This window comes from Marmota marmota, unplaced genomic scaffold (assembly GCF_001458135.2).
Source record: "Marmota marmota marmota unplaced genomic scaffold, marMar, whole genome shotgun sequence".
Lineage (NCBI taxonomy): Eukaryota > Metazoa > Chordata > Mammalia > Rodentia > Sciuridae > Marmota > Marmota marmota.
This window is the reverse complement of record NW_025999880.1, coordinates 7,555,733-7,579,626: the sequence shown is the minus strand read 5'-3', so window position 1 is coordinate 7,579,626 and position 23,894 is coordinate 7,555,733. Positions and strand designations below refer to the sequence as shown.

At 34.8% G+C, this 23,894-nt stretch overlaps 1 protein-coding gene across 3 annotated transcripts in view; it reads left to right on the top strand.

The window, feature by feature from the left end:
• Positions 1-23,894, top strand: part of Stxbp4 (syntaxin binding protein 4) — a 155,948-nt gene that overhangs the window by 60,953 nt on the left and 71,101 nt on the right. For all 3 annotated transcript variants that reach the window (XM_048788698.1, XM_015495449.2, XM_048788692.1), the window contains exon 12: positions 18,997-19,173. In XM_048788698.1, coding sequence (XP_048644655.1) covers positions 18,997-19,173 — 177 coding nt within the window. The remainder of the gene's footprint in view (positions 1-18,996; positions 19,174-23,894) is intronic.

Sequence of the window (23,894 nt, the reverse complement as noted above, 5' to 3'; positions counted from 1 at the left end):
ATATATATATATATATATATATATATATATATATATATATACATATATATATAAAAGATATAAATCTAAAGAAAAACAGCAGTTGTATTTTCCTTTTCTAGTAATACTTACTTTTTCCACATGAGACCTTCCTGTATTTATTTCTCTGTAGGGACTAGTTTCTGTTATTAAAAAAATAATAATAAAGGTTAGATCCACATCAATAAATAATATGCACCAGAATTAAATAGGCTTCAATAGGGAAAAAATGGGATACAGATGAAAATATATGAACAGGTGAGAGAGACTCTTGTGCTGAACAATGAATTGGTACATGGATGAGTGTAGTAGATAATGGGTTTGGGAATTTGACCATGCAGGTTTGTATCCTCCTAATCCTTCCTTTTATCTTTTAACCGTTAGCAAATCACTTCACCTTTCTAAGCCTCATTTTCCTCATCTATAAAAATGAGTGTGATAATAGGATCCTTTCCAAGAGTGTTAGAAGTATTGAGTGATACAATATACATAGTATATTATGTATATCTCACATAGGAAACACTCAAATATTAACTATTATGATTGTCATAAATAATAGAAGAAATCTTAAAAGATGAAATTAATTTGTCTTTTACCATATAATTTAGAGGAAGAAAGTGTAATTCTGGCTATGTTATTCAACTTTATGTAGCTATGACCAAAATACCTGACAAGAACAACTTAGAGCAGGGAACATTTATTTTGGCTCACAGGTTCAGACATTTACTTCATGTTGGTGGAATCCATTGGTCTGTGCTCGAAGTGAGGTAGAATGATATCATGGTGGAAGGGCATGGTGGAGGAGCACTGTTCCATTCACAGTGGCCAGGAAGCAGAGAAAGAAAGGGAAGGGGCTCCAGAGAAGATGAATCCTTTTAGAGCATGCCCCCAGTGACCCACCTCTTCCAGCCATGCCCCTCCTGCCTGCATTTTCCCTCCAGTTAGTCCATTCAAACTAGGGTGGACTGATTTGATTACAGCTCTGATTATTCACTCGTTTCACTGCTGTACATTCCTGCATTAACTCAGGAGCTTTTGGGGGACACTTCATATCCAAACCAAAATGCTGGATAAGGGATAAGGGGACTTTTCATAGATAGGGTAGCATATGGACTGGGCCACACAAAGAAAGGAGAAAGTATTCCATGCAAAGGAAATGGCATAGGAATCATGGTATAAAAGAGAAAAGCTTATCCTTAGAATCAAAATAGGCCTTCTTTGTATGCTAACTTTATACTATTTGTTAATATGTTCCTGTTTTCATGTCTCAAAAAGTAATAATCCTATCTTCCTTATAATTTATTCATAGGACTTGAAAGTTAAGAGCCTAAATCTGTCAGGAATTAGATCCTTGAAAAATAATAGTTTTGATATGCTTTCTTTTACCATCATTGTCCTCCTCATTATCATTATTAAAGGACCAGGAACATAAGGGAAATAGATGAAGATGTCAGGAAATGACATGTTAGTTGATATGTTGGGGCTGAAGCATACAGGTATGAGAATGATGATGTAAAATTCTAGACAATCCGCTACCGTGGAAGAGATTTGACAAGTTGAAAAAAATAATAGTAAACTATAGTTCTCATCTAACCCGCTCTTTCATACTCCATATCCAACTTGTTGACCCTACAGAATTAGGGGGCAGTAGAATTTTTAAAAATTACACTATTTTACCACTTTCAACCACTTTCATTACTGGGCTTAGGCATCATCCTTTCCTACCTTGTTATAACTTCCTGCTACATGGTCTTGCTTCTGCACTTCCCCCAGTAGGTTAATTAGAGAAGAGCAGCTGGAGATATCCTTTTAAAACACAAATTAGGATTCTCCAGGACTTTCCTTCATAGTAATTCTTAGAGAAAAAGCCAAAAATACTGCATGTAGATGCCTCAAATTAACGTCAAAGCCTCCGAGGGCTTCCATGATCTGCCATCTGTCCTCATTTCTCACTGTTCTCTTGCTCCAGTTACCTCCTCTCTGAACTCTTCTCACCCAGCATTTCGATCCTCACTGTGGTAGAGGAGTGTTTGGGTATTGCTGATTGCTTTCTTTAATCATATAATTTACTTTTTCTGTTTTGCCCTTTGTCAATATCCCCCCAACTCAAGGGTGAATTACCTGAGGGCAGCTATCTTCAACTTGTTCTCTGAATTCAGTCTAAAGCAGTGACTGGCAATGAGTAGGTACTCAGACATTTAGGAAATGAATGAAGGGATGAATGAACAATGAAAGATTAAATTGAGAGCAGATTGGGAAGTAACTGAAGATGAGATGACAGCAGTGTCAAGTAGAAATTTAATGAAATTTAACGACAGCGGTGTCAAGTAGAAATTTAATGAAACTTTCTAAAGTACCCGCACTTTTAAAGAAGTAAAAAGAAAGAACTGAAATTAAATATATTTTATCTAATCCATTATATCATAAAATATCATTTTAGCATGCAATAATATTAAAATTTAGATTTTATATATTCTTTTTCCCATTGTATCTTTGAAATCTAAGGTTATTTTACATTTATAGCACACCTCAATTTTTAGACTAGATTTTCATTTGGAAACACTGGATTTGTGTTTTGATTTAATAAAATTTAGGGTTGGAAAAGTAGATTCACATACACAAAATGTTCCAAATTTACTTTAATAGTTTCTGATAAGTGAATTTGATACCAAACATTTTCCTTTTAATATTTACATCCACACAGATAAAACTATTTTAGTTTGTTAGGATGATTTGTCTTTAAGCAAAATCATTTAACACCTGCATCTGTTAAATTTAGTTTATTCACTAGTCCCTATCAATTCAGCATTATTAGCATCAAATTCAAGGGATATTATATATACTAAAAGCAACTCTACATGTAGCATTTATCAACAATGCATATTTCAAAAATGTTTTAATTTTTGTAGCCAAAATATATAATCCTAGCAATAATTAAAATATATATATTGATACGTGTTAAAATAATTTTTATATTATGAAAAGTTTCAGATAGTGTAAATTTTTATACTTGTCTAGCTTCACAAGTAAACTTTCTTTTTTCTTTTTCATTTTTTCTTTTTGAGTTTCACATATATCACATTCACATGCAATGTGATACTGAAGAGAAAATGTAAATCACACTGACATTTTTTGTCTTTGATTATTAAATATTAAGCATGCATTCCTTTTGTTTTAAGAAAATTTTGAATTGGAGTTAAAAATACAGCATGTCTTTGTAAAAATTCTTGTACAATTCAGTCAACTAGCATTGGCGAACAAAGAATCATTACATTAATTATTTGCGAATTTTTTACTATTACTATGGTGACTCAGAATTTACACACATACCCTAAATAGTGTCTGTAACTTTATTCATGAAACTTTTCATACAATCAGCTTCAAAAGATTGAGGACAAATATTTTTAGTATGTATCATACAGTGGAATAAAGCAATAAAGAAAAGTCTCTTGTTTGAAATGTCAGATCCAAATTTTTTTATCCAACATAGCTGTAACACCGTCTATCATGATAAAAACTTTCTTTTCATTATCTAGCTGAAACTGTTCTTTGACAGATATAAGTTAAAAATATCTACACTGCAAGTGTGATTTTTTTCAAGACTGCAAATCAACAGCATTTCATCATAAATTAGGAAGTCCTTTGAAACAACACATGCATGAAGTCTGAATCAGGTAGTGTCTCTTATATTATATGGATCAGCTTCAGCTGAAAAAAAAGTATCTTTTCAAATTTTGAATCAATTCATCATTTATATTGTTAGAAAGTTCCTACAGTCTATTGCATTTGCTTTGTGACTTATTTGAATATTTTTCATTTTTTAAGCTACCTTTCCTGGTATCTTTATCATAACTGAAATTACCATCTCCATCTACAAATGACTTACTCTTTTGTACAAAAATCCAAGCCATTTTATAGTTGGCCAAATTACAGTGTTGTGCATTTACTTCTGCCTTCAGATGACTAGTTTCCTTGATTCTTTCTTCATTGTTAAGAGGAAGTTTCCTATGAAATTCACCGTACAGTTGCAGAAATGTTTCTTCATATGGCCCAATTTTATGTCTTATATATTTATGTATAAAGTATATTAAATATTTCTTACACAGCAAATGGCTTTGCAGATTGCATGTACATTCATCATAAACTATGCGACACAGTGTATTCTCTTTTTATCGCCCTGATTATGTCTAGCCAATTCATCTTCACTTCATTTTATACTAGTAGAATGTCTTCATTTTAAATCTAGAAATTGGTCTATGCATACTTTTATGGACAAATTTTGAACCAAACAGAAAAAAAAATTTAATTGTAGTCTAATAAAAATTAGAAACATTTCAGTTAACTTATCAGCTATGCTATACATAGAATCACTGTAGCTTATGCTATCTGAATAAAATATTCAGATAGGCACACTGTGTGTATACATTGGTGTATAATTTTTAAAAATATTTTTCAGTTACACATGGAAACAATATTTTTATTCTGTTCATTTGTTTTTATGTGGTGCTGAGGATTGAACCTAGTGCCTCACATGTGCGAGGCAAGCGTTCTGCCAGTGAGCCACAACCCCAGCCCAAGTATAGAATTTTTAACTTGAAAAATTTTAAATAAATTTATTGACTCATGTTATCTGAATAAAATATTCAGATACGCACACTGTGTGTATACATTGGTGCACAATTTTTAACTTGAAAAAATTTAAATTAATTTATTGACACTAACCAGACCATTGTATATTCATGTATACTACTCAAATGACTCATGCCTGACACAGACATATAGTTCAATAATAATATTTTAAATTGTGCTGTTGTTTAAAATAAAATATAGTCCTACTGAAACAATAAAGTTTTGGTAAGTGAAAAAATATTTTATGCTTCTTTAGTTTTTAAAATTTAAATGCATGCCAATTAAAATTAAATTCAAAATTCAGGTTCTTGGTCAGATATCTCTATTTCAGATGGCTTTGTAGCTACATACAACGAGTGACCACCATGTCTAGACAATGCTGATCTAGAACTCCAAATCCTTGCTATTGAAAAGGTGATCAGTAACAGCAGCTGTAGACCAACAACACTTGAAACTTAGAAATGCAGAGTCTTATGTCTCACATCAAACCTACTGAATCAAAATTTAGCCAGGCAGTGATAATGCCAGGAGGATTTAGCCAGGCAGTGATAATGGGAATATGCCAATGGCATTTATGTAAAAGGTAACATAGGATAGTCAGCCAAATTTAACAATGATAGAATGGTATTTAATAAGTAGAGCAGAAAGCTTGGTAATTTAATCTCTGAAGAGTCTGTAGTGATACACTTAACAAAATATAAATGTGATTGAGGCTAAAAATGTGTTGACTTGTGGTAGTTTTTAATGTATAGTTTCTAGTTTTAGTAAAAGTACTTAAAAATATATAAACCCACATATGTACATACTAAAACACTATTAATTTCAGAAACAGAATAAAAAGTAACCTATTCTAAAGAATACTAAAACTATCTATTTTTAAATTATATTACCTACATACTATTCAGCTTCTCATATGCATGTAAAATTCTATTACTCCATTAATGGAATTTTGGTAGTACAGACCTTCTTTTTTGTTTGTTTGGTACTGGGGATTGATCTCAGGGGCAATCAACCACTGAGCCACATCCCCAGCCCTATTTTATTTTTATTTAGAGACAGGGTCTCACTGAGTTGCCTCACTTTTGCTAAGGCTGGCTTTGAACTCGAGATCCTCCTACCTCAGCCTCCCCAGCTGCTGGGATTACAGGAATTCGCCACTGCACGTGCTCAAACCTACATTAATTATAGTGTTTCTGTGCCTTAGTGAAAATACTACTTTTCTGTTTTATTAAAGAATATTTCTTTTCTAACAATCATTGAGTTTTTTTTTTAATTACAAGTGGTGTGTATAATTCTTCTCTAAAAAACTTTCAAGAACCAGAAATTTGAGCTGAATAAAAATGTAACAGTTTCTGCCCTTTGATTTAGTATCCTTTTGAAGATCTTGACATCAAGTCACTATAATGCCAATGATGACAACATATAAATCCTTTAAACACATAGGATGTGTTTAAAGGATTTATATGTTTCCATCACTGTGACAAAATACCAGGGGAAATCAACTTAAAGGAGGAAAGATTTATTTTGGCTTATAGTTTCAGAAGTTTCAGTCCACGGACTCTTGGCCCCATTGCTTTGGGCCTCAGTGAGACCAAACATCATGGTGAAGAGCAAATGGTAGAGCAAAGCTATTCACCTTATAATGCCTGGGAATCAGAAGGTGGAGATTCCAGGGACAAAGAAAACCCTTCAAAGGCATGCCCACCCTGACAGTGAGCTATTGCCTCCTATAAGGCCCCGCCTCCTAGTTTCTTCCACCGCCCTATACCACCACCAGCTGAGGATCAAGCCTTCAACACATGAGCCTTTGAGGACATTTCAGATCCAACTGTAACACACAGGTAACCTAATTATTAACATACCACCATATTGATTTTCAATCAGTTGAAATGATGATTGCCCACTGGTTACCAGTTGCTTCCAAGGGGAGAAGAGAACACAATCAGATATCTTTTATTCACTTACTTTTAAACTTTAATCAGATTATTGTAAGATAATGACCTGATTCTAAAAAAAGAATAGTTTCCCTTTTAACAAGTTCATATACTGTTTTAAATTATAGAAATTCATTTACCTTTATTTAGTGGAGTGACTTGAAAAGAAACCAGTGAGGAATGAAAAAAGGGAGAAAAGGGGAATAGGAGAAAGAAAGGGAGAGGAAGAAAAGAAATTAAGAAAAAGCAACGAATAAAATGAAGAAATCCTCTTTCACTGGAAAGGTCAAGTCCATTGTTGTTAAACCAGGAAGAGCTACAGAATATGTATATACCATTTTATTACAAACTAGCTGTACTGTTCTCTAAGTATTTTTTATGAGTTTTTATGCCTTACAAAATAATCCAGCCTTACTCTTTTATAATCAGCACAATTTCCCATGAAGTTATACTTGTTGTTATTTTTTCTTCAAGTTCTAACAACTTTTAACAGGCATAGGCCATGTTAAAAAGGAACAGCAACTTCCTTTGATCAACATCTTTCTAAAACCTACTCTCACACTTAAGTTGTTTTTAAAGTTTCTTTCAGCAAGGTGTTATGACCTCAGGCAGCAATGAATTGATGAGCAATCCAAAGCCAAACTATTTAGCTTGTCTGAACCAGTCTTTGCCCTAAAGAAACTTGGGAAATTGTTCCTTTGGCAACTTCTCCAGGTTCAGATAAGCCGAGTTATAGTTGGCCCCCCCAGTGCAAAGACTGGGTTGAATGCTTGAGGAGGGTATGAAGTATAAGGTCAGATCAACACAGGCTTCTCCGTGGAAAGTCAAGTTTGAACATAAACATAGAAATAGCTGATACAACTGACAGGTGAGCTATTGTAGTTTATGGATGAAGCACCAAAGAAACTTTATGACCAAATTATGTATGTCTTTAAGAGGAACATTGGTAATAAGTGATTATCCAAGAAGTATTCACATTTTTTTCCACTTTGAGAGATTGTATTCTTTGGGGTTTATTAAACAGTGAAGCTTCTAATTTTTCGAATTGATGTGACTGCCTACTCCCTTCTAAATGCTTCTTTAAGGATCTGAATTTTAGTAGTTTTTTTTTTTTTTCATCATAGTATTAGTAGGTATTCTAAGATGCCATCTGATTTTTAGAGGGGAAAAAGAAGAAAAATACATATACTTGTCTTATCAATCTTTTCTGTTCCAAAAACATGCTACTGTAAAATGTCCCTGGCCTCAGAATGTCAACTATTACTTTTCACTTAAAATCTTCTTTACAAAGATCCCTCATGCTAATGTTTTGAAGCCATTGATTCCTCCTTCCACCTGCTCTCCTAATGCCTGGTAACCACTAATCTATTCTCTATCTCTGTAATTTTGTCTTTTCAAAAATGTTATTTGAATGGAATCATACAATATGTTACTTTTGGGAAATTGGTTCTTTTTCATTCTGCATAATTGCCTTGAGATCCATACATAGTGTATATATTCACAGGTTGTTTTTTTTAATTGATGTGTATATAAAAACCATTAAATCTGAATAAAATTCATGTATTGTCTCCATGTCAATTTCCTGGTTGTGATGTTCTATTATATTAATGAAAAATGTAACCTTTGGGGGAGACTGGATGAAGAAAACATAGACCTCTCTGTGTTATTTCCTACAACTGCCCCTGTGAATCTACAATTATCTTAAAAGATTGTTTTAAAAGGGGAAAAAATACTCTTATAATGTTAGACAGTAATCTGATTGGAGAAACTTATTAAGCAAACTTGTTTGGATTTATTTTTCAATATTAATTTCCTTTTTGTGATTCAGCAAATGATTCCTCTATTTTCCACCATTAGACTCTGCCCAAGAAACTGCCTAAGGTAAAGAAAGCTTGCTTCAAAGAGAAACAGGAGGACATAGCCTTGGGGCAGCCCACTTGGCATTCCTGTTTGCACAGACACCAGCTATACCTAGTGATTCTCTGGGGGTGAACATACCATTCTAAGCAAGCACTGGCAGACCAAGCTGTGGCTGTGGTCTCTATATGTCTGAGAATCTCCCCCAAAGATTTATGTGTTGGTCCTCAGTGTGGAGATGTTAATATGTAATAATAGAAACATTAAAAAGTGGAAAGGGCTTAAATTTACTGGGTGTGCCCTTGGAAGTTCTCCTGAGATCCTGTCTCTCTATGTGATCACTCCCTCTCATGCAGTCTCTCTCTCATGCTATTTGCCATGATATACAATCTACCAGGAGCTTTCAATATATTAAGAAAAAAGAAAAATCAAGCAAAAACATCATTGGCTAGAAAGCATTTCATAATAAGTATTTTGTAGCTGGTGAGTTGTTAGAGGCATATTTTTATACAAAAGTGGACTTACTCCCTATGATTTTCTTTCTTTAATTAATGTCAAGCAAATACACATCTCTAAAATTCCAATAGTCAGTTGTTATGCAAGCACCTTTTAAAGTATATTTTAAACATCAATGTAGATGCCAAACATTTCGCTTTTGAATGTTGCAGCAATATGTATTAGTTTGGCAAACTAGTAAATTTTACCCAAGGAGGAAGTAGTGATAAGGCAGCTGATACTATAAAACCCTTATCTTGGCAGTTGACTGTGTAAGAAACACTTTCAGTGCACTTACTTCAATATGGGACTCATGACATTTGTATTAATGATTTATTCACCGACTATTTTAGAGTTCAAAACAAGACTGCTCTAATCATGACTAGCCCCACATAAATAAATTTGAAAATAATATACACTCTATTTGAAAATATTAGACTTCGATTCACTGTCATCCATGTTAGATATCAAAACATTGCCTGTGACTGTGGATTTCAAAGCAGATTATGAATTCCATCACATTCCTCAGTACGGAAGGCATCCAATTTCCTGATGTGATTACTAGTGATGGTGTGCCACTCTTGCCACGTGCCCCTCATCTTCTCTGCATCCCTTCCCACTCCTGCTTCTTCCTGTATTCTCAACCACTGTTTTCCCCTTTCCTCACATCATTTTATGAGATAGTTTTACATTGCAAAGTTATTAATCCTGTTTACATCGACTCTGGGGGAAATATTTTATCCAGCATGCAAATTACTTTTCTGATTTTTCTAACTTTTTTAAGCATAGGTGGTTTTATGTTGTCAAATTTGTATTTTTATGATATCTCCTTTTTTATAACTGGAAAGGTTTATTCCTAGCCATATTTCAGATATATATTTATCAAGCTTCCCGACACGCACGTACATCTTTATTTAACTCATCTAAGAGCGTATTTGTTTGATATGTTCTATGAGATGAAAGTCTACATTTTGCACATTTTCCCAAATGGTTTGTTGTAGCAACCACTTATTCTGTGGCATCACCATTATTATGACTAAATTCTTACATAATATGGGATCAGTTTGGGACTAGTTGATCATTCTAGTTGCACCTCAAATAAATATTTATTGGGCGAATGGCTGTTTTATCTAGCTCTTCTTTGGTCAGTACCAACTATTGTAGCTTTATATATACCTTAAATCCTTGAGACATGCCCTACCTTGTTCTTCCTTTATTTGTTCTAGTTGGTTTTCCTTACCTATTCTCATTTATTCATTCTTCCAAATCAGCTTAAGAATCTTGTTATTTAGATCTTTTCATACCTAGCTTTCAATTTACAATTCTTAGTCAAGTTTGTCCAAAACAAAATTTGGTAAAATCTTGATTTCATTTAAATTAAATTCTTTTTTAAATTAAATTCTTAAAAGTTAATTTGGAACTAACCCATTTCTGTTTTGAAGACAGCTCTACCTTAAATCTTAAGCTTCAGATGGATTCTAAATATTTAATATCTAAAGTAAAGATTTTATTTCTGATACCCAAAAGAAGATTTACACTATTTGAAACTTTCTTTTAAATCAGAGTGTAAATTATCTTCATTGAACCACGGTATAGCTCATTTCTGTGATTCAGAAAAAGTTTCACCGGATGGAATTTACCAGCTAGATGTATTTACATGTCTGTCCTTCATTAGGGACTTCTGTTTATAAAGGAGACTGAAAATTGTTTCTTTGATTTTCTTTTATGTTTAGAGGCAGAAATCAATTTTGCACTTTTTGGAAAGTGAAGTGGCTGCAGGTTAAAAAGTTGACTGCTCTTGGGAGGGTTAATTAGAGCTAATTATAATTTGATTGACCTGCTTTTCCTCCAGAAAGAAAGATTAACCAAATCTTCATTTCCAAAGTGAGGACTGTTTTGTTTGTTTTGTTTTGATACAAACTAGTGAAATCCTTGTTTCTTGAACTCGCAGATTGACTATCATTATTACACACTTTACAAAGAAATGTTACTACATAAATTGTGGGATCCACAATTGGGTGGGGTCAACAGGACCTGCATGTAGTCCTTGAAAGCATGTGCATGTTAGAAAATTGTAAGTTTTAAGGAAATATAAACTAACCTGCATACTTTTAAAATCATACATATTTAATGAAAAAACTAGAAACAAAGTTGTAAATTAAATATGACTGTTTTGTTTCAGCTTTGGTATTTGCTTCACTTTGTTTTTATGTAATTTCATTTACTTGATAAATAAGTTTCCATGTAATTTCATTTGCCTGATAAATAAAAGGATTCTTAAAATTTATATCTAAACAAAATATTTAAAAAAATGTTTTTCATTGTATGATGTTTCTCATAGCATGGTAATAACATTTCAGTTGTAATTATTTAAATGAAATGTAGTTCTAATATTCTTCTAAAATTGAAACCTGTTATGAAGGAATTTCCTATGAAAGCTTCTTGCTTAATCAAATTCTCTAAGGCAATCATTATATATGAAAAGCAAAATAGCCCTTTTCATGGTTTGTCTACTAGATTATATATCATTTTTAGGTTAAGTGGAGCACCTGTTCATAGTACATTGTGGTTTTTGTTGTGGTTGTTCTGTGTAGATGTACATGACAGTAGAGTATATTTTGTCATATGATACATACACGGAGTATTAACTTATTCTAATTAGGATTCAATTTTTGTGGTTGTGCATGATATGGAATGATACCAGTTGTGTATTCATGCATAAACCAAAGAAAGTTATATTCGATTCATTCTACTGTCTTTCCTGTTCCCATCCCCTATCCCTTCCCTTCATTCCCCTTTGTCTAATCCAATGACTTTCTATTCTTCCTGCCCCATCCCCCAGCTTATTACATGTTAGCATCTGCATATTAGAGAGAACATTGGGGCTTTGGATTTGGGGGATTGGCTTAGTTCATTTAACAAAATAGTCTCCAGTTCCATCCATTTACCAGCAAATGCCATAATTTCATTCTTCTTTATGGCTGAGTAATGTTCCATTATGAATACATACCACATTTTCTTTATCCATTCATCTTTTGAAGGACACCTAGATTGGTTCCATAGCTTAGCTACTGTAAATTGAGCTGCTGTAAACATTTGATGTGGCTACATCACCATAGTATGCTTATTTTAAGTCCTTTGGGTATATACTAAGGAATGAGATAACTGGTCCAACGATGGTTCCATTCGTTTTCTGAGGAATCTCCATACTGCTTTCCAGAGTAGTTGCACCAATTTACAGTCTCACCAGCAATGTGTGAGTGAGTGTACCTTCCCTCCCAACATCCTTGCCAACATTTATTGTTACTTTTATTCTTGATAATTGCCATTCATACAGGAGGGAGATGAATTTATCTAATTGCTAGAGATGTTGAATATATTTTCACATATTTGTTGACCATTTGTATTTCTCCTGTGAAGTGCCTGTTCAGTTCCTTAGCCCATTTTTTCATTGGGTTATTTGTTTTTTGATAAGTTTTTGTGTTCTTTGTATAACCTGGAGATTAATGCTCTATCTCAGGTGCATGTGGCAAAGATTTCTCTCCCATTCTGTAAGCTCTCTCTTCACATTCTTGATTGTTTCCTTTGCTGTGAAGAAGCTTTTTAATTTGGTACCATCCCATTTATTGATTCTTTTTTTATATATTTTTATTTATTTTTTAAGTGTGATTGCACACAATGCCTTTATTTTATTTATTTTTATGTGATGCTGAGGATTGAACCCAGGGCCTCACACGCACTAGGCGAGCACTCTACCACTGAGCCACAACCCCAGCCCCCCATTTATTGATTCTTGATTTTACTTTTTTGCACACTAGGAGTCTTGCTGAGGAAGTTAGGTCCTAAGCCACCATGATGGAGAATTGGGCCTACATTTTCTTCTGTAGGCTCAAGATCTCTGGTCTCATGCCTAGGAATACATTGAGTTTTTATTCTCAGACAGCTTGTGTTCTACTTGGCAGTCAAGACCCTTTGATTTTTAAAAAGTTAGTCAATAAAATATTGTAAGGATAGTTCAAGATAGCAATATGTAGGTAAATATGAAGAACAGATATTATAAAAGATTAAAAAAGAGGAGAAGATGTTTACACTAAGGTAGGTGGAAAGAAGAGAAGAGGTGAAATCTGAGGAACAGCTGAGAAGTAGATGAAGGGGAAAGAGTTTACACATAGTGGAATGCCGTGATCAAAAGCATCTTGGAGGAAGGAGAGCCTAATCTGGGAAATGTGTTAAATCCATGCACTTGGATATGGTAATCAGGTAAGAGAGTGGAGAGTACAAGTGCTAGAAGGGTTGATTTGGAATAGGTTAGGGAGAAATTTGAAGTATGGAGACTGAGGGTATATTTTATTGTGTGCCATGTACTTAGGTTTGCTGTCTAAGGTGGGACTTGAGGAATATTTTAGGAAAATCAAAATCGATCCTCCAGAATTCTGCCGAGTACGTTACACTGCAGAACACAGCAGCCAGGGTGATCACTTATGTGGTTTTCACAGTGCCCAAGCATGAAGTGGTGAAGGTAACCTAGTGGCAGATTACATTGTCAGTGCTTAATGACTGCTCGAGTGAGGAAGTGGAATGGGAGGCTTGGATGTATCCATGGAGAAGGAGCGAGGAAAGAGAAAGTGGAGAGCACATCTCAAAGATGTATAAAAAAAAATGCTGTAAATCAAATACTTCCCCCAATACATCTATACTTAAGGGGCGAGTTGTAAATTCATTTATGAATCTATCTGCAAAGTATTTTAAGATCATTGTTTGAGAGTTATATTTATTCATAGTTTAATAAATCAGATATACAAATTAAGGAAACTAGATATAACTTGCTTTTAAACACTTCTCATCCAACAACATTCTTCCTGCAGTGACCCTTAATCTTTTTTACAAGCTGTAAGAGGTCTAAGACCTAGAAAGGTTTTCCAGTGAGTGGATGTCGGAAGCTGATAAGAGAAGTATTCTTTAGGGCTCGGTAGCATAAGTTACATTACACTAAAGCATATCTTTGCAGTCTCCTTTTTCTCCTGTCAGCCATTGACATTTTGAAAGATTTACTAATGAGCTTAAAAATTACAGAACTTATAAGGTTAGTGATGTGGATGTGCTACCCTAATTACAAATGTGCAAGTGCAGTTAATGCTTTTTCCTTCTACTTTAGGGAGCCGTTAGGACCCATAACTAGAGAGGATAGGGTTTTACATAACTTTTGCTAACATTAAAAAAGACGTGCAAATTATATTTCCAAATAACTTCTCTAAAGTTCAAGAGCTGGTATTACTAATTGAATGCCTCAGGAAAACCCTTTAAATTATCTAGTTTGGCTCTCTGATCACTAAGGTGATTATGTATGTTTTTCCAAAGTAGTAAAGAAAAAAGGGGGAAAAAAACTGTACAAAGTACTGCAATAGTTTCTTTAACCCGCTTGCAAGAGTTGTTCTGATCTTATAAGATAGGTGTTATTTCCCATTATACAACTGAGCAAACTGAGTCTTAGAGAATTTTCAGCCAGGAAATGAAAAAGAAAAAAAAAAAAAAGACACAAATTTAAGCTACTGACCTAGATAAGTTCATCTGAAACCAGTGTTTTTTTTTTTTTTTTATTCTAGACAAGCACTCTACCATTGAGCACTGCCAGTTCAATGTTCGTTGTTGTTTTTCAGTTAATTCATTCATTCATTTATTTTAATTATAGATCCCATTGCTTTATGGGAGAAAGTGATATATGCAGAAAATCCTTAGTATACCCTCCTTTGTCTGAGCCTATACTGTCCTTTATCCCAACATAATCATATAGCTAAGACCAAAGTATTTAGAGCCTACAAAGATTTTTCATTAGTTTGAATTATCTTTACAAAGAAGAATTTGGTCTGATCTTCTTTTAAGGTTCATTGTGAAATTGTGATGTGGCAAACCCTCATTTTACAAAGGAACAGTGTGAGGTAAAGGCATTTCTTCAGTGTCACCAAAGAAAAAATTAAAGTCAAAGATTTTACCTCATAATTCCGGATTCTTTTCTATCACATTTGCTCATACTAGTTAGTATTACAAATTTATGCTTATGTTGATTTCTCTGATTTACTCTTATATCTTAGTTTTTCTTTTATTATCAACTTTGTACTCTGAATTAAACTCTACCTGATACAAAGTACATCAGTAAGTCAACGGTAGAGTTTGCCCTGATTGGGATTTCAGGCTCATGGTGAGCTACTGGGAGAATTCTGACTCAAATGTTACTGACACAGGAGGGCTTTGCAGTTATTTATTAGAAGACAGCCTGGGAGGAAAAGAGAAAATGGATTGATGTGATCCTGTATTGCTAAATACGGCATACTGCTGTTATCTTTTCTTTACTGCTTCCTCTAAGAGTCATCATTTCAATGCACTAATCTTTTAAACAGCCATTCAGTGGGAATTGGGCTAGAACTTTGCTAAGGGGTCACATTCACCAGCCTGACAGTTATACATTTACAAAAGAAATGGCATGAATTTATTCAGCATCAAAACCTCTGCATCTTTTACCACCCGACTGCATTTCACACTGTATTACCATCAGTGCGCTATAATGGCTATATAAATTCCATCCAGATTCTTCATTTAATTAACTAGCATTCTTTGAACAAAAATAAAAGTGCTGTTTTTATAGAGGAATAAAAGCTTCATGAAGTGAGTGTGAAGGAGACAAATCATCAAATTAGTTATTCTTCATTGCAGCTATGGTGAATTTTCTGCCCTTCCTATTTCACTTCAGAGGCTTTATTTTATTTATTTAATTTTTTTTTTAGCTTGATTGAATGGAAAATGGGGAGCAGCGTAGCACCTTGGGTGTGTTTGAGTCTATTATAATGACCACTTCCTAAGCTAATTCAGGGCTGGCGCTGATGATCTTGTCACATATAAGCAATTTTTTTTATTTTAACATTTTCTGTAGTTGCAAGGTAGTATGGCATAGTGACCAAGAACATGAGCTTTGTAACTAGACTGCATGAGTTCAAGTCCTAGCTCTGTCACTTATTGTGTTTGTGATTCTGAGTAAGTTGCTTAACCCTTCTGTGCTTCAGTGTACTTTGTATAAAACGAGGAGAGAAGTCGACACACCTCACATCTCACAGTGCAGATTAGCTGAGCTGACAGTTAAGACATTTAGAGCAGGGCTGGCTCACTGAGCCGTGAGCGCCTGTGTGCACCGCGACTGTCTGGTGTGAAGTTGACCCAGCTGTGTCCCTGGTGACTTTCCTGATCTCCTAGACTGAACTGACATGTGGTGGGCTAAATGGATGCCCCTTTCCTTCCAGATATTCCTTTCTAAGGGTACATTCTATTATGAGATAATTACTTGTAGATATGAGAAAATAAAGCTCTCTGTGCCAGGGTGTGGTTGGTCGGCCACAGCTCTCAATCCTGCACCTGCTGCCAGTGTTACTTTCTGATGCACGTTCTCCTAACAAGGCTGCCCCAGCTTCAAACTCCTTTGCCTGTCATACCATTTCCACCAGCCCCTGATGCTTTCCTGCCCTCTCCCCAGCCTTTATTTTTTAATTTTTTTGATAGTTATAGATGGACAGCATGCCTTTTTTTATTTATATTTTCATGTGGTGCTGAGGATCGAACCCAGTGCCTCACACATGTTAAGCAAGTGCTCTGCCAGTGAGCTACAGCCCCAGCCCTCTCCCCAGACTTTTTTATTTTTTAAATCATTATTCCCCTATAGGAATCTGTTACTCTAATGGAAACACATCCAGCACCATTTCTCCAGTTTGCCACATGCCTTCTTGCCTCTCTTCTTCTGTTCAAGTTCTGTTTTATGCTGTGGTGGAGGTTCTTGTTTTGTTTTGTTTGCCTAACATACCCTCTTCCCTTCCTCCTTGTAGCCAAGTCATGCCTGATGTTTTAAGCTAGCCAGAGCAAGACTGATCTTTTGCCTCTTTATGTTTTTATCACATAACATGATTGTCTAGATGTAGTAGCTACCTAATAAATGTTATTGATGACCTAACCTGTTAACCCTGCTTCCAAAGATATTTAGAATCTAACCACTTCACACCATCTCTGCTACTGTCGCCCCTGTTCAAGTCACAGCTAGCTCTGCCTGTCTTTCTTGTTCTTTGCTTCCACTCTTGCCCACCCCTACAGTCTAGTCTCAATATAGCAGTGAAAGTAATCCTCTTAAGATAAGTCAGGTCAGGTTACTTCTTTGCCCGAAACCCTCCAATCACTTCCCATCTCACCCTGAGTAAAACCAAAGCCCTCATAATGGCTTATAAATCCCCTTAAGATCTGCCTTTCCACTCCAACCCCATCCCCACAAATGGTCCAGGCACCATTCTGCTCTTAATTTTGCATTACTCTTCTCTTCCTTTTTCTTACTACTCACTATCTCTTATCCACCAGCTTCCTTGCTCTTCTCCAAAGATGCAAAACACAGTCCCATCTCAGGACAGTTGCACAAACTGTTCCCTTTGCCCAGAAAGCTCCTCCTTGGGAAATCATGACTCCAGCCCTTCTGCAAGTCTCTGATCAAGCATCTCCTCAATGCAATCTGCACTGAAAATCCCTAACCTGCTGTCTGTCTCTCTGAACTAGGATGCAAATTCTGAGGAGCAAGAGGGAGGATCCTGTCTATACTGTTCACTGCTTATCCTCAAACCTGACACTTAAGTCCTTAATAAGTGCTTACTGAATATAGGAGTAAAAAACTGACCCTTAAGAATATGTCCACATTCCTAACTCTCTCAGCACTTCAAATGTATTTAAGCTCAAACAAAAGCAAGTGCCTCTTAACAGCTCCAAGAAAATTAAAATAGCCATAGTTTAATATTAGCCATAGCAATTGGAGCAGAAAGTTCCATTGCAGAGAAGAGAGATTTCTGCATCAAGTAAAGAAAAAGAAATGGTTTACAGTATTATAACTGCCACGTTAAATTATATTGGTGTCCTGGAGAATGATCTTTGACCCAAGGCACATTTCAAGAGAGTGTTTCTGGTCACCCTGACCTCTTCCTAAGAGACTAGTGTAATGGGGATTTTCATTATGTTTATTTTGTCATTTAAAGGCAGAGTGAAATGGTGAAAGGAGAGTGTTGATGTTGGAGTCAAGAGCAACTCTGGACTAAAATTCTGGCACTATTGTGTGTCCTAGAATGGGATGTATACCTTCTCTAGATCTCTGCTTATGTATGAAATAATTTTTGAATAATACCTTCCTCCCAATGTAGATCTAAAAATTAAATGAAAAAATACAGTCAAAACACTTGAGATAAAACAGTATTTAAAATTATCTTGTGAACATTGCCTTCTACAGATTTTGCTACAAAATTACACCTTTGGGCTTAAACAAAATTACACCTTTGGGCTTAAAAAAAAAAAACAGACTAATAATGTATAGGAAAAAAACCTTGGGCCCTGGGTCTTGGTCCACAAAGAAGCTCCACGCTATAAGACTATAAATCTCCCAGCAGCATCCAATGAAGCTGAAAGAGCCTTCTAAGAACATGTGCCCTCTACTACCTACTTGAGTTTTGTTCTTGTTAATTTTTTCTTTTTTTTAGTTGTAGATGAACACAAAACCTCTGTTTTATTTATTTATTTTTATGTGGTGCTGAGGATCAAACCCAGGGCCTCACACATGCTAAGTGAGCACTCTACCACTGAGCTACAACCCCAGACCCACTCCTTGAGTTTTGTTAATAGCCTCATTTTATCATTTGAACTTTCAGACTTCCTTGAGTGCTCGAGTCAAATGGCAAAACCCATCTCTGGAATCATTTTCTTCTATTTTCCATCTTCAATTCTTTTCAACTTCCCTTATTTTCCAAAAGTTAACTAGGGTGTGTAAAGTAAGAAATTTCATACTGAAAATTTTCCAAGAATTCAACAAAGGAAGAGTATAAGACCAGGCACTGAGTCCACATAATAAAATAATATGAATATTAATTTTCAAGTGCAGAAGTGAAGAACACAAGTGTATTAAGTTTTGGAAGTATAACTTTCAGAATGAGGAAAATATTTTGTGAAGACCACCTTAACTATTTTCTACTTTTTTTTATGACATTAATTTTGAAATCTGCAGGAAGCCAAAGCTGTAGTGGAAGAAACGAGGGCTCTGCGAAGTCGTATTCATCTTGCTGAAGCTGCGCAGAGGCAGGCCCATGGAATGGAAATGGACTATGAAGAAGTGATCCGTCTGCTAGAAGGCGAGATTACAGAGCTGAAGGCTCAGCTTGCTGATTATTCTGACCAAAATAAAGTAAGCAAAACAGACTTCTCTCCTAGTTACCATGGTTTCCCTGCCATTGTCGTGTATCCTGTTTTCATTTTCTTTTCATCTGCACTTCTAAACTAGGTCAGTGTTTGTCTTCTATTATTCAATGATAGGATGATGTGCTGTGAGGAGGTAATGTGAAGGTTGTGAGCTGCCTTTATCTGGATAGCTTTGGGATGGAAAAGCATGTGCCCCAAATTTATTTGGGTCATTGGTCAACTTTCAGTTCAAGCATTAAATCCTGAAACTATTTAACATTTAATTGACTACATTGGTTTTCTCCTTCTCTTTCTGAACTTGCTAATTTGCTTTGTGGGGATTGAAGGAGGGGATACCAGGGATGGGTTTTGCTCTTTAACTAGAGTACTTAGGGAAGTGTGAAAGTTAAAGAATTTTTGCCCAAGACCCAAGATAATTAATGGGGGGAAAAAAAAAAACTAGCTTGAATTTGGGTTTTGTTTTATTTTGTTTTGTTTTTAAGATATAGGGTGTACTCAGGCTCTAATAGAAGACCCCTCGATTTCAATAGCAAACTCCTAAATGTTTTTCAGAAGGCAATGTAAACTTTTCTTTATGTTAATTTTTTATTATGTGGATGTTTTTACATTGTACATATACATTTATTCAGTGGCCTTCAAAAACTATAGTAGAAAAATAATTTTTACTTCAATGAAGAAGAAAATTGAATAAATTGAAATAGATATTTTATAACTTCATAGGGTTGTTCAGTTATGAATATAATAGGTATTGATCCCTTTGATCCAATCACCTTTCAAGAGAAAATAATGTGCATTTGAATAATTTATGAATGTTTACTTAATCATAAAAAGAGTTTTAATTTTTTAAAATATACCAATTGAAAATGAAATGAGCTTTATAAAAGCAAAATTTTCTTTGGCTAGCTCATAAGTCAGTAACATATTTCTCACGGTGGTCTACTTAAACCAGTTCCACAAGAAGACTGAAGTTCCCATCTCCCTTTGACAATAACAAGGCCAGAGGGGAAACACATCACCTGAGAAAGCAGCAATACTTCTGTTCTCATTTTTTGACCCAGAATTTACTTCCCCAAAACAGATATGTGATTATTTCATGTAACCTTTACCTGATTATGAAAATATTAAAAGTATTTTTGTAATTAATTTTAATTACTTTTAGAGGGAAAAATTAAGTCCTGGTAGGGAGAGACAACAGGACCTTCCTAGGTAAGTACTCAACCACTGAGTACATCCCCAGCTCTTTTTTTTTCAAATAATATAACATTCATGATTGCTTTCTCTATTTCTACAAGAAATGTCGTTGGGATTTTGATTGGCATTGCATTAAACCTATAGAGAACTTTTGGTAATATCGCCATTTTGATGATGTTAGTTCTGCCTATCCATGAACAGGGTATATTTTTCCAGCATTTCTTGTAGAAATAGAGAAAGCAATCATGAAATTCATATGGAAAAATAAAAGACCCAGAATAGCAAAAACAATGCTAAGCAGGAAGTGTGAATCAGGCAGTATAGCGATACCAGACTTCAAACTATACTACAGACCAATAGTAACAAAAACATCATGGTACTGGTACCAAAACAGGCGGGTGGACCAATGGTACAGAATAGAGGACACAGAAACCAATCCACAAAACTACAACTATCTTATATTTGATAAAGGGGCTAAAANGGGGAGGGGAGGGGGGATAGTAGAGGATAGGAAAGGCAGCAGAATACAACAGACAGTAGTATGGCAACATGTAAATCAATGGATGTGTAACATGTGATTCTGCAATCTGTGTACGGGGTAAAAATGGGAGTTCATAACCCACTTGAATCAAAGTGTGAAATATGATATATCAAGAACTGTGTAATGTTTTGAACAACCAACAATAAAAATTTAAAAAAATATATAACATTCAAGAAAAATTGCATAAAATTATTTGATATTTTTAAGGCTTACTTACCTGTTAATATAATTAATTCAGCTTTCTCTCTTTAGCATAATGGGGGTCTCGTGACATCCCTTAATAAGAGCCTAAACTAAGTAGAAAGCTGTCTCTGAAAACAATTTCTGTAAAGAAAAGTTGTGAAACTTGGGCATCTCAACAGTCCACATTTTCCAATCTGTGAGAAATGAGGGAGGAAAAAAAAAGACAAACTTTTCTTATTTGTGTGAGATTACTTAAGAGACATTGACCAAGATGTTCACAATTAGGATTTAAATGTTTACTTTTAAAGACAGATTCTTTTTATAACAAAGCTTTTATTTTTCATTATAGATTTTTTCCTTTTTTGTTTACTTACTTATTTGTGTTTGGGTGGGGGGCTTAGGTTGTGGTACTGGGGATTGAACCTAGGGTCGAACTCTCACTGAGCTACATCTTCGGCCCTTCGGCTTTATTTTTTATTTTGAGATGGGATCTTGTTAAGTTGACAAAGCTGAACTTGACTTGAAATCGTCCTGCCTCATTTTTTCATTCACCTCCAAATTAAGAATTCAAGCATTACTAATCCCCTTGAAGATCCTCAGTGTCCCTTTCCAATTGTATTCCCTTCCCTTGCCTTTCAATAAAATCATTGTACTGGGTTTAATATTTACCATTTTCTTAATAATTTTACTTCTTCTCTCTGTGTGTGTGTATTCCTTAACAATATGTTGTTTCGTTTTGCTTATTTATCAACTTTATATAAGTAGAAATATACATATGCATCATTCTAACTTTCTGCACTCAACATTTTGTTCCTTCAATTCATCTGCTTGAAATCTGTTCCTAGTTCATGTTTTTAATCTTTCCTTTTACTCCACTGCATGGATGTACTACAGTAGAGTTAACCATTCTACATTCATTGGGCAGTCCAGTTACTCTGTATTCTTTTTTTTTTTAAGAGAGAGAGAGAATTTTTTTAATGTTTATTTTTTAGTTTTCGGTGGACACAACATCTTTAGTTTTTTTTTTATTTTTTTAAAGGAAGAGTGAGAGAGAGGGAGAGAGAGAGAATTTTAATATTTTTTTTTTTTTTTTAGTATTTGGCGGACACAACATCTTTGTCTGTATGTGGTGCTGAGGATCGAACCCAGGCCGCACGCATGCCAGGCAAGCGCACTACCGCTTGAGCCACATCCCCAGCCCCTTTTATTATTTTTTTATGGGTTGCTGAGGATTGAACCCAGTGCCCTGCGCATGCCAGGCGAGCGTGCTACCGCTTGAGCTACATCCCCAGCCCCTGTATTCTTTAATCATGTTGCTGAAAACATTTTTGTACATAGATCCTGTTAGGAGTAGAATTGCTAGGTTGGATGATAATTGCATATTCAACTTTACTGGGAAATGCCGAATTGTGTATGAAAGTGTTTGAGCCAATTTGTACTCCCACCAGTAATGAATGAGAATTACCATTTACTCCGTAATCTTGCTAACCCTTTGTTTTTAAATTTTTATCAATTTGGTAGGTGTAATAAATTTTATATCATTATAGTTTAATTTGAATTTCCTTGCCTGCTAATGACCTTTTGATAGTGATATGTAGAAGACCAGTGGACACTGGCTCCTGAGAATTAACAGCATGCATTCTTTCTCAACTCCATGTTCAGTGACATCAGGTTGCTGGCTTGAAATCAACCATAATGGTGTTATACCCCCAAGTATTATCACCCAGGGCTTTGCCGCCCAACCCTGCTAGCCATTTGAACATATAATGTATTTATTATGCATTCATGTTTATGTGTGAAATGCCTCATATCTTTTGAGCATTTTCCATTGGATTATTTGTCTTTTTCTATGAATGTATAGTGATTCTTCTGGTTACTGATCCTGTATTAAGTTGTATGTTATAAAATTACTTTCTAAAATTTGTGGATTACGTTTTTACTCTGGTGAAATGGCAAGAATTCTTGAAGAAGTTCTTTCATCTTCGAAGACGTAAAGATATTCTTTTATATTTGCTTCTAAAAGTTTTGATCCTCCTATAATTTTTTAAAATATTTCTCTTAGTTGTCAGTGGACCTTTATTTATTTATATGTGGTGCTGAGAATTGAACCCAGTGCCTCACACATGCTAGGCAAGTGCTGTACCCCTGAGCTGTATCCCCAGTCCCTTATAATTAGTTTTGTGGTACTCTATGAGATGGGGATACATTTCAGTCTTGTGTGTTTGTTTATTGATTTGGGGTCTCTCTATATTAACCCAGGCTGGGATCAAACTCAAAATCCTCCCACTTCAGCCACCGAGTAGCTAGAATTCCAGGCATCCACCACCACACCTCTCCTATTTTTTTTCTTTCTTCTAAATAAATAACCTACTGTCTGATCACCATTTATTTGAAAATCTCCTTCTTTCTTAATTGACCTACAAATCATCTCTGTCATATATCAAATTCATATGTGAGTTGACCTTTAGTCTCTTTCATTAGTCTATGTATATTCCTCTGCAAAAAACATAGTATGTTGTTTACTATATCTTTTACAGTAAATCTTGATATCTCATCATTCTACCTAGGTTTTTTTCCTTCAAAATGTTTATAATCCTTTTATCTTTTCTTATCTATTTCACACTCAGCTTATCAGTTCCTTCAAAAGAAAAAAAACTATTGTAAATTTTACTGAAATTTCATTACATATATAGGTTAATTTGGGAAAAATCTACATATTTATGGCTATCTTTATTTATCAACATTACAGAGGCACAGGAAGGTTAATTGCATTGTGGTCAGAGAATCTAATT